At 44.9% G+C, this 12061-nt stretch overlaps 1 protein-coding gene across 6 annotated transcripts in view; it reads left to right on the forward strand.

Moving 5' to 3' along the window:
* The window catches only part of Nuggc (nuclear GTPase, germinal center associated), a 47709-nt gene that overhangs the window by 6199 nt on the left and 29449 nt on the right, over window positions 1–12061 (forward strand). For all 6 annotated transcript variants that reach the window (XR_013430182.1, XM_078030835.1, XM_078030834.1 and 3 more), the window contains exons 2-7: window positions 3557–3698; window positions 6394–6498; window positions 7041–7149; window positions 8461–8683; window positions 9059–9289; window positions 10510–10719. Coding sequence is in view for 5 of the 6 variants with exons in the window: in XM_078030835.1 (XP_077886961.1) it covers window positions 3602–3698; window positions 6394–6498; window positions 7041–7149; window positions 8461–8683; window positions 9059–9289; window positions 10510–10719 (975 nt within the window). In the remaining variant the exon portion in view is untranslated. The remainder of the gene's footprint in view (window positions 1–3556; window positions 3699–6393; window positions 6499–7040; window positions 7150–8460; window positions 8684–9058; window positions 9290–10509; window positions 10720–12061) is intronic.

Consider the following 12061-nt stretch of genomic DNA (forward strand, 5'->3'; position numbering starts at 1 on the left):
TCCGTGTCTCTTATGAAATTTAGTGATCTTGCAGAGTACTTCCATTACCATCAAAAACTCAGAATCTTGAGAGTCAATGAAGCCCTAAGATTCATCTAGTCCGATCCCACTACCAGATGGTCATAGGGTTCCTGTTCAGACTCCTTTAGTGTCAGGAAATGCATTACTTCCTAAGAGATCTCATTCCATTTTGGACAACTTCAATTATAGTAATTCTGCCTTATCCTTGGAGAATTCATTCCAAGACTGCCACTGGAAACCTAAAACCACAGAGAGCACTGAATTCTACATTTACTGTTTTTTTCCCTACAAATACATATTTATGATGAAGTTTAATTTATAAATTAGGCACAGAGTTTTGCAACCATAACATAATAAAAATAGCACTGTCATCAAAGTTATGTGAATGTGGTCTCTGTTTCTCAAAATACCATATTTTATTTTTACTTTTTCACCAAAGGAAGCACTTTGTGGCTTTTTTTGGTCATATCCAAGTTGCCAATATCACTATTCTCACAATTTGGGGTCATTACTAAGTAAAACAAAGATTACTCGAACACAAGCATTGAGATACCACAACAGTTGATCTGATAACCAAGAAGGCTGCTAAGTGACTAGTGGGAAGGTGTCATATACAGTATGGGTATGCTGGACAAGGGGACAATTCATGTCCTGGGCAGAATGGAGCTGGACAATATGAGATTTCATTATGCAACTCAAATGTTGTGTAATTTAAAACTTATGCATTGCTTATTTCTGGAATTTTCCATTTAATTTTTTGGGGCTATAATTAACTGTGGGTAACTGAGATTTTGGAAAACAAAACCACAGAGAAGGGGGGAAATACTGAACTCAAGAATGTTAGGCCAAAATGCTTTCTGTTACTTTCCACCTAGTGAGTCTAGTTCTACCCTTTTGGAACCATAAAATTGATGCTTCACCTCTCTTACCTGCCACTCTGGTAAGAGAGGTGAAGCATCAATGCATTTAAAACCTGCTGAGAGTCGGAATGGCCCCTGGCATTTTGCCAGAAGTATGGTTGAGAGGCAAGCCATTAAGATGATGATATTAAGTTAAGCTGTCTATAATTGTTGTGACTGGATGATGCTGGATTGAAACAGGCTGTGTATTCAATTGTATATTAGACCTTTACTGTCCGCCTCGGTTCCCCGCTACTTTGCAGTTCGGGAGAGTTGGGGGTGGCGAGTTCCAGTTGGTGTGTGGTGTGCCTGGAAGGGCAGCATGGGTGGCGTTCCCGGAGTTTGGAAATAAAGTTTGTTCCTGCTTGAGTGGCTCGTGACTTGTGCCCAGCCAGACTTCGGCATTAACCACTGTGAAGTCCCCTCCGGTCTTCTGCCTCTGCCTACGTCTTCCCTTCCTCGGGTCAAGCTTTCCCAGTTCTTGAATGGTCTTCATCATTAATGCTGCTCCATTTGCTTACCTGCTGCTTTATACTCTTTAAGGCAGAACTCTAATCGTGTCAAAAACTTTTGGCTTTTAAACATCCTTTGGTGTGGAATCTGATCCATTAGTTTTTCATTCATTCAGCCATTCAGTTTTTACTGACAGTCATTGCACTTCTTGAAAGAAATGCAGTATTTAAAAAAAATGCAGTATTTAAAAAAGTGCAGTCCTCTGAATTCAAATAGCTGGTGGCTCAATAAAGAGAAGAAATATAGAAAGCATGGTCAACATTATAACAGTGGTCTCTGTGGGGCAGTGGGGACTTAGAAGGGGAAAATCGAGAATCCAGGCACCATGTCACAGAGGAAATGCCAAAACAGGATCTTGAAGAATAGAAATTCACTGAGAAGAAGGGGCAAGGGCACCTGACAGGTGCTAAGAGGTTTGGGAGTTCGGTGGAATGCTCTGCACTGGAGAACTATCAGGAGTGTGGGGTGGCCTGAGGGTGGGCTACAGGAGAGAATAGAGAGGTAAAGAGCTCTACCCGCTCAGGACTTTGCACATAGTAGGGTTTTGGACCACATTCTATCAACACACACTAAGTGCTACTTAGCCAGTTCTAATCAGCAAGCCAAACTAAGAATAAGAGACTGTTTCAACTGATAGGTTGTGATTTAAATTTGGGGTTAATGTGCAAATGAGACAGTCTCCCTAAAGCTTGCGGGACGAGTGTGAGTTGTCATGTCGGGAGGAATTTTGCATAGTTTAGAAGGGCTAGTGATTCTGGTTTTAAAATACACGGCCGAGTGCTCCCAACAGAAACAGCAGATATGGAAAGCACTCTGGGTGCTTCCTGCTTGTGTTCTCCTCTCTGGATGGGGACCAAGAAGCTTCAGCCTAGTGTATTCCCACCCACTTGCTGCTGTGCCCTCTGTTCTGAGCCTCTAGAGGTCCATGGCTCTCCCTCTATGCTGGTGCCCTGTCTGCCAGTGGGCTGGGTGCTTCCTCTGGAGATGCCTCCTTCTCTCTCCCCTGCAGACACTCCATGCCTTTATGCTGCATGTAGCCTCCAAGTGGGGCTGTCCCCTGGTGGAGGTGGGATTGGGCGGTGAAGAATGAAAGGAAAGTGACCATGTCACTTGGAGCAACCAAGAGATCTTTATTGCGGAGGAGTCTGATTAACAGGGAAGGAAGAGAAAAAGAGAGAGAGAAAGAGAGACCAGGGGAAGAGAGAAGAGAGAGAGAGAGAGAGAGAGAGAGAGAGAGAGAGAGAGAGAGAGAGAGAGAGGGAGAGAGAGAGGGAGGGAGAGAGGGAGAGAGGGAGGGAGAGGAGAGAGGAGAATTTTTATAGCCTAAATCGAATGAGATCTCTGGGTCTGCAAGCTGCCTTGTTGGCGTATAGTGATTGGATCATACAGTAGTTGCTAAGGGTCTCATCTTCTGCCCTCAGTGAGACCGGGCAGGGGCTAGATGTGGGTTTCCTTTGCACCAGATGGATGGGGATCAAGTGTTCAGCCTTGAGTGGGGTTGAATGTTCAGACTTGAGGCAAACAAGCGATAAGGAACCAGACGGGTGAGGGTGAGGGCCAAAAGTTCCGCCACCCTGCAGCTAACATTTGTTCAGCCTGCTCTGCAACTAACAAAGAAGGTTCATAGAATCTAGTTACTGCAACTCTCTCCTCCCCACTCAGTAACCTCCAGAGAAACTCCATAGGAGTGTCCACTGTTCAGCCAACTCCCTCCCAGATTCTTGCTGAGGCTCTCTGGGACTGAACAGCCCTGGCCCAGGGGTCAGGGCACACCTGACTGGAGCCTGGGGCACAAAGCCGGGGAACTTCACCTGCACATTTCCAGCCTCCAGAGGTTCATTCTTGATTCAGAGTGGGCTGTCTTAAAGATCACAGCTTAAACTTCCAAAGATACAAGTATGAAGGAAAACTAATGATCCCATATCAACCTTTGTCATATTTAAGACGAAAGTCATTGGCACTAGTGTCATGAGGTATTCAAAGATAGAATGGACGCTGCTTTTTCGGAGCTTGGAATCCAGTGAGGAAAACAAAGCATAGACAGATCTATATATTCTTAGTTTCCACTTTTTCTATTTTTAATGTCTGCTGCTTTTCCCCTTGTACTTTGTATGTCCTTTTAGATCGGTTCTTCCAAGTGACAAAAGCAGGATTTCACGTAATAAGAGATGGCAGAAACAGAGCCCAGGCCACACCCAGGTAATACACCTGCAGTGGTGTCCCCGGATGAAGCCACAGGAACAGACTGCTGTTGCCTGGTTAAAGGTAATGGATGAGACTGCATCTAATCGTCTCTAATTGCTCTTCAGTCAGATGCCGCTTTCTCATGTCAAGTTTTAATAGTGAATGAATGCCCCTTATTTCAACAATAACTAAAATAGCCTATTCATAATGAAGTGAACTGTTTGGCAATTCAGTTGTGGGGTTTTCTACCTTTTTTTTTTTTTTTTTTTTTTTTTTACAAAAAAGGTTACAGAACCTTCTTTTAAGACCCTCTGAAGATAGCCTCTCTTGCAGCAGAAAAGGTAGGGCCCTTGGAATGATGTTGGTAGCTTTCCTTAGAAGCAGAGATGTAGCCTATAAGGTCACTTTGGAGGGTGAATCCTGTCACCTCTCTCATGCAGAGGACTGATGAAGAGCTTTTCCTAGAAGATGGCAGGGAAGTAACCTCCATGTGCAGAAAATGGGGATTATAGTCCTTTGTATTTTGAGATGTATGGAGAAATGCTTTTTCCTTCCTGTGGAAAGAATTAGCTTAGGGGAAAGGAAAGCAAAGCCTCTGGGTCAGCAGGGTAGTGGCTAGCACCTGAAGCATGGCTGAGCCTGAAACAGAACGAACTTGGGGATCCGCTTGGTTGAGCTTAGTATTGAGGAGTGGGATCATTTTGCTTGGAAGATCCTGAAGGCCTCTGGCAATGGTTTGGAGCAACAATGAATCTGCATCTCGCGTTGGACTGTTGGGGATCACTTTTCAAATGTGACACCTTGTGGTAGACAGAAGCAACAGCAGCAGTAGGTTTTTTTGTTTGTTTTTGTTTTTTTCCTGGTCCTGTCTCCCTCCCCTTCTACTATCTTTCCTAGGATAACTCTATATAGAATGTAGGAAAACACAAATGCGTGCCTGAGCAATTAAAGGGAATAATAAGAGCTGTGATCTAAGTTCGGGCCAATACATTTCAAGTTATAATTCAATATGGAAATACTATCCAAGCAAATACTGTGAGTCCGAGATGCAAGACTTTCTCCTTCCTAGGCAGTTTTTCACTTTGAAAATTTAAAAAAAAAAAAGAGTTTTAAACTCTGCTATTTTATCTACTTCTTAACCTTGCTTTAGTTGATAAATAAGCTTCCAGTCTGTTATCAGATTAATTGCCAGTCACTACAGAGTTGAAATAAGAGCCCTGAATATATGGGCTTATCACTTGTCACATGTGGATAAGAGACTAGGAAACATTGCTTACACAAAAGAGTCCCCAAGTTACAAATTGGATATCATTTTACATTCTTTCCCACACAGGTGGAGGGGACTTTCTGGCACTGTGCTGTTCAGCCTGCAGCTGGCCCAGGTGCCTGAACAGCATGCTCTTTTCTTCTCTGCCTCTTCCTCTCCAGCCTCCAAGCCAGCAACCACTTGGTATTTAGTTCTAATGCCGTCCTTAACCTGAGCCAGGGCGAATTCTTCCAGTTAAGCTTAGTCTTGAAGCGAGATGTCTGAGGTACAAGGTCTAAACTACAAGCTCTTTCAACAGTCCCTTCCTGAGCAGGAGGTGGCAGAGGGACAGTATTTGGTATGTGGCTCTGTGCTAGAATACTCTGTGGGGTGTGAGCAGAATGGGTGCTGGAATTTGCAAGGTTGAACAGTGGAAGCTGCCTGAGCTGTCCAGGAGACCTACATCTGGAACCTCGGACTGAGGCTGGGCCTTCTGATGTGGCTGCATTCCACAGCAGAACAGTGGAGTTCTTTAGGGAAAATGGCCTTTGTAGGTGACATTCAGTTTTGGAGCCTCAGCCCTCTTTATATAAGCTTAGAGTGTGGTGTCTCTTCGGGATCAAGTCTTCCAGTTCTTCCCATAGCTTTTTTCTAAGGCACAAGCCAGTCCCAGAAGCACTGGGTTAGGATAATTACAAACAACTCTGTCCCCTTTCTAACCAGGTGAACACCACCACCGAGGTGTTTTTTAACCCTCCCCGCCACTCTCACACATACACACAACTTTTTGATTAAACTTTCTTTGGGGTTATGGGCCCTACCAACCTCACACCTGTAACCAAGGGGAAAACCTTGAGTGAGCTAGTCTGCAGAACGACAAAGATTTAACTACAAAGCTTTGCCTCTTGTTGTGTCTGTTCTTGACTGTGGAAGAGGCAGCTGCTAATGTCTCCAGGTGAAGAAGGGGAAAATGTTCCCTCTCAAAGGCACCCATGTTGTAGAGCACCATCCAAAGCTCCTCTAACACATTTTTATCAGTTCTTTCATTTTACAGATTAAGAAGCTGCTGCTCAGGGGATTATTTATCCTGGGTACATGGCCCATGATCCCCCCCCACACATTCTGCTTCTGATCAATTTCTTTCTTAGTCTGAAAAGGCTTCACCCACACTTAGCCTTGCCTTGGGATTTTCTCTCCACAGTGGGTTGATTTCCTAAAACTTGATATTTGGTAAAGAATGTCTAGCCACTTTGGTTTCTGAAAACCTCCAAATTGATGTTTTTCATGCGGGGAGATAATGTTGGATGCTACATTTTGGGATCAAATAAAAATAATAATAATATAAAACCCTGGGTCAGAAATAGGAACCAAATGGGGTGAGCCACAGTATCCTGTTCCAAATGAGCTTATGGGCAGAAGGAGCTGCTGGTAGAGGTCCTCTCTTAGCCCTCAGAGCCTGTGCCGTGAGTGAGGTGAGGCAAAGATGCCCCGCCCCATACCTATAACTGCGTAACCTCTGCTCCCCTCTAGCTGAAGACGATGTATTTAAAGAACCAATGAAGAAAAGACGCCGGTCGGGCCCAGGCCAGCGATTCCGAGCCCTTCAGTCAGCAGAACAGTGCGCTCTTAAGGAATGTGAGTTTATAAAACTGTGGTGTACCTTGTTTAACCCGGCTCTGTCCTTCCCAACTGTGTTCAAAAGCTCAGAGAAGTGTGAAAAGTCTTCAAATGAAGATGTGTCATCTGAAAGCTTATCTCCAGATTGCTCTGGAAGAGGGGGTGATAGTATAAAAATAATCTCTTTCTGATTAGAACAAAGGCCGAGAAAATGGTTAATTTGGTGCTTTAGTGGGGGTTTGGATGGTGTTCTTACATTTTGGTCATTTTATGGCCACAGGAGAAAAGAGTCTAGGAGGTGCTAAAACCCATGGCAAAGCCTGAGATGGCTTCTGATTAGGAGTTGCAGAGAGGCTGGCCCTCTGGAGTTGTCGGAATTGGCGCTGCCATCTCCATCAAGTGATAATCTCCCACGGTCGCTCTCTTGCTCTCTAGTTTAAATGGCTTTTCATTTCATTTCTTTCCCTTTCTCTGCAATATTCAGCAGACTCCTCCTTTGGAGACCTAATACTCGATCCCTGCCAGGCGCATCCCAGGTAATTCATTTCTATTGATTCCAGATGAGAAATTGGAGTCACGGACCAGAAGGGTTTTGAGCAACACTTACCAGAAACTTCTCCAGTGTGTCTTCTTAGATGACAGCATTCCTAACGGAGTCAAGTATCTCATGTGAGTCGAAACCCACACCCTCGACTCAGGCGCTGATGCCTTTCCTTAGGAGGCTCGGGTGCCTTCTCCCACTCAACAGAAAGAAGTTTTCAGGTAGAAACTAAGCAGAGAAACCCGGGAGTTTCTGAAGCTGGGGGCCATTATCATTACCACTGATAGTTGCCATTCATTGTGTTGTCCCTGTTGTCAGTGATTTGCCAAGTATCTTACATATGTTAAAGCTCACACCCTATAAAGAGGAGAGCTATTTTGATCTTCCCATTTTACTGAAATTGAGGCTCAGAGAGGTTGATGCACTGAGTAAACTGAGTAAACTCAAACTGTTGGTAAGAGAAAGGGCCTGAACCCGACCCAGGCTATGTGACTCTGAGCCTGTGCCCCACACTATACTCGGGGAACTGATGTGAGGCGCTTGAGAGGTGCCTAAGCTACAATCTCTCCTGCTCAGTTGTTGCAGAGAACAGATGAGGCAAGACACCAAAGAAGGAACAGGAATCAGGTTTATTTGGCTATAGCCAGGTTCAGAGGGCAAAGCTTTTGCTGACATCAGTCAATCCCCCGAACCCCAAGTTCAGGTGGTTTCAGAGTTTTATACCCAGCATGTAAGGGGAGGGGCTCAGAAGTTCACAGTCTGCAGAAGATCACATAAAAGCAGCTTTTTCTTTCACTGTACTGGGCAAGTTGACCCTTCAAGAACAACCCCTGAGAAGGGGAGAGCTTCTTCTCCCCTTTCTTCCCTCTCCTGCCAGCTGTTACCATGGAGCCCAGTTGGTAACTTCTCTTATCCTAGAAATTGTAAACATCTCTGTGAGGCTCCAGCTCAAGGCCAGAGGCCTTATTAAAGGATCTGTCTTTTTTAAATTTTATTTTATTTTTTTTATCACATTTTGCATTTGCAAACACACTTCTACAAACTACTATACTAGAGAAGCTTAGTTAAGATTTTCTGTGGAGAAGGGGGTGCCACTACACAGTAAGACTCTGGGTTGCCATAATACTGCTTTGCCTCTGCGTCAGTTTTATTAGGGACAAGAATGTGTAATTTCTATTGAACACAAACAAGGTGCCTCACATCTGTATAGAATTATATTTACCAAGTATTTTTGCATAGTTTCATGCCCGCACCCCCACCCAGGCCAACTCTGTGAGGCAAATGGTGAATAACATTTCCCTTTGACCAAGGAGAGAGTAGAGATTTTAAGGATGCAGTGACTTGCTCAGGATTAGAACTCAGTTCCTTGCATTCTGTTCTGATGGTCTCCCCACTACACCTGGATGATCATGAAAATGTGCATTTTATAATTAATACAGAAACAGGCTTCTTGCCTTGATTGAAAAGCCATCATTGGATCCGATCTACATTGGCTTATTTGGAAGCACTGGGGCTGGGAAGAGCTCCCTGATCAATGCCATCATCCAGCAGGCAATGTTTCTGCCCGTGTCTGGAGAAAGCATTTGCACTTCTTGTATTGTCCAAGTGCGCTCGGGCTGCTGTGAGCAGTATGAGGCCAAAATCCACCTTCTCTCTGACCAGGCAAGTGTGTCCCCCGTCCTCTTCCCTCCCATCCTTCCTCCCCCCTCCCTGCCTTCCTTCCCTCTTCCTCCTCTCTGTTCCTTCTTTCTCCCTTCTCACTGTCTCACATCCCTTGCATACACAGCTCATGCTTTTGTTGAGTGGAAAGACCGTATTGTGGAATGAGAAAGCTCAGTGGAGTGAGATGGGTTCTGCTCCTGTGGCACTTGGGGCCAGCCATTTCCCCTTGGGGCCCTGTTTCCTCATCCACACAGCCAGGGGGGCGTGGTAGCTGATCTGAGATGTCCTGATGATGCAGCCTGGACCCTGCATGGGGTAGCATGGCTCCTCCTGTTCCTGTGTCACCAAGGGTGTATCCCTGCTCTGCCTTGGCAGGAGTGGAAAGAGGAGCTGAAGAACTTGACTAAACTCCTGCACAGTGCAGAGGAGCCAGGCGGGGAAGAGGTGGACCCCTGGGATGGGGACGGCGCAGTGGAGGAGGCCATCTGGAAGCTAAGGATGGTCTATGGAACTGGGGCAGAAAGAAAGAACTATGAGGAGCTACTGAGGGCAAAGCCCAAAGGGAAGATTCCCACCTCCAGAGTCATCACCCTCAAGGCAGAAGAGGTAGGTAGCTTCAGGATTTGCTGTCTTCATTTTATCACGGATCTTAAATATAGCAGTGAGTCCATTTAGAGGACTTACCTGAGGTACAGTGTTTTTATTAGAAACAAATTGATGCCTGATTCAGAGTTATTCATGACCCAAGTTATCTTTTCTGGCTGTTGAATAGAAATTTTTAGCATCGGAATGGAGGAGGTTTTATGCAGAGAAAATACCGTTTATAGTTAGTTAAGGATTAACTAAGGATACTATTTAGCTGCAAATGATAAAGATATAGGATAGCTTAAACTTATAGGGGTTTATTCATCTTCTCATGTAAGCAGTCTGGGGGCAGCTGGGTCCTGGGTTGATGGAGAGGCTCCGCAGTGTCAGGTCAGCTTCCCTGCAGAGTTCTTGGCCTTCATCACACTCACTGCCTTGTGGTCCTAAGGTCACTACTGAAGTCAGTGCCAGACTTCACAGCTAGCCTTGTGGGAAGAAGTTGGAAAATCTGGCACCTACCATATCTCCCCTTTCATCAGGAAATAAAATCTTCCCCAGAAACACCCTCAACAAATTTGTGTGTTGATTTCATTATGTAGAAGGGAGCCGTGTGGTCTTTCCTAACTGAAGGGAGACCGACAAGAGGCAAGAAGCAGGCTTGTCCTGATTGGCTTAGACCCATCCTCCTCCACTGCCTCCCCAGGCAGCAGACGAAAACTCAGGGTGGTGCTATGTGAACTTTTTAAAATTTAATTTCCATATTAAAACAAAATATTTGTGGGAGCAACACTTAGTTTATTCAAGTTGTGCATTTAAAAACCTAGTTTTTCTTGTTAAAATTCATCCTTAAAGTATTGTTATTCTATTTAGAAACCTGGTGATTTTTGCACAAAATAAGAATGGTTGCTTATGTACATCCTAACATCCAATGTTCAATTATCCCCTGATTAACAAACAAATCCTTAAATATTTAATGCTACTTAGATATTTACGAATTTAAATTTCCTTAGATTTTTTTTGTATTATAATGAAAGTGTAATATGTATGAGTCTGTCAGAATATTTTAAGCAGTTGATGGGCACATTGGAAATCAAATGAATGAAACCTTTCAAAGCCCTTGCAGAGCAGACGACGGGCCTCCTGACATCCATTGGCCAGGCCTTCAACAGACCTGTGTCCAGTTGACCCAGGAGAAAAGAGCTGGGAGCACGCTGGTGTGTGACTGTGACCTTCCTTCTCAGGCAGGAGAACTGTCCATCAAGCTGGACCCCTACATCCGGACTCAGAGGAGAGACGTGGACGGAGAATCAGCTGAAACCCGAATCTGGCCCTTGATCAAACACGTGGAAGTGACTCTCCCCAAATCCTCGCTGATTCCGGAAGGAGTGGTGCTGGTGGACATTCCAGGCACAGGCGACTTCAACAGCAAGAGGGATGAGATGTGGAAAAAGGTGATTCTCTCTCATTGAGCTTCTTTCCTCTTCCCTCACCTCCTCCATCCTTTCTAAGCCAAAAAAAAAAAATTTTTTTTCTACTTCCAACTTAGAGAATTTTATGAGTTCACTGGGATTAAATTCTACTTTATATGGTCTGTGGACAGTCAGCCATAGAAAGACCTCAGAGTAAGCAGAGTAATCCAAGACAGAGTGGGGTAGAGAGAGAGTGCAGCGGGTGCAAGGCCCAACAGCTGCTCATGGAAGACCTAGAGGCTGCGGCCACGTTGATGAGGGACAGAAACCAGCTAAAGCAATACCAGATCAGGAGGAGTCATGGAAAGGACACCGGAGGACCTCAGGAGATACGCTCTGGCCTCAGGAACACCCATCAGGGTTGAAGTAGCTGTTCTCTGTCATTCTCTGCCTGGCCACCTCCGACTGCCTCCCTTCCCACGGCTCTTCACAAAGACCCGCTTCTCTCTCAGTTTTCTTAGTCATTAGGATCCACATTGCCAAAAATGTCCACCCTACCCCTGTCTCTAAATGACCTTGAAGTTCATGGGCTTAGCACTGTCTTTATGTCTTTTTGCTCAAATTTCTTAGAGGAAAAGTCTGATAGGTTACTGGCCAGCTGATGGATTAATTCTCTCCAGATTAGGTGTCCATCCCTAGTGCAGCCAGCTGTGGTGGAAGGCGATGGTCTGGATGGAGGTCCATTCCTTCCACCAAAGGCTCGGGTTGGAGCTCGGTTCCCAGCAATGCAATGCTCAGTCACCTCCAGATGTGAGAACCAACAGAGCCTTGAGGGCAATTAGCAATTCATACCCAGTGACCAGAGGTTGAGGTGTTCCGAGGTATCTCGTTGTTCATTTATTATCACACACATGCCGTACACTAAGCCAGAGGAGGCAAAGATCATGGCTAATAATGACAGCGGACATTTACTGAGCATTTATTCTGTGCTAGGCACTGTTCTAAGTGAAGTAAATTGCACCCATAACAGATATTTTAGCCCTGGGGGGCTTCTGCTCTTAACTCTTACTCTATTCTACAGTTCTCTCCACGAACGAGAACTCAGAGAATGACCTATTACATTAAGAATCGCATATGCTCATCCCTCAGGGTCCATGGGGGTTGGTTCCAGGATGCCCCGTGGACACCAGACTCCTCAGATGCTCCAAGTTCCTCATATCAGATGGTGTAATACTTTCACATAATCTACGCACATCTGTCATATACTTTAAATCATCTCCAGATGACTTATAGTACTATACAATGTTAATACAAATAGTTGTTGTATTGTTTTAGGGAATAATGACAAGAAAATGACACATTCAGATTCAGTAAAGATGTATAT

The sequence above is a fragment of the Ictidomys tridecemlineatus genome, chromosome 14 (genome assembly GCF_052094955.1).
Source record: "Ictidomys tridecemlineatus isolate mIctTri1 chromosome 14, mIctTri1.hap1, whole genome shotgun sequence".
NCBI lineage: Eukaryota > Metazoa > Chordata > Mammalia > Rodentia > Sciuridae > Ictidomys > Ictidomys tridecemlineatus.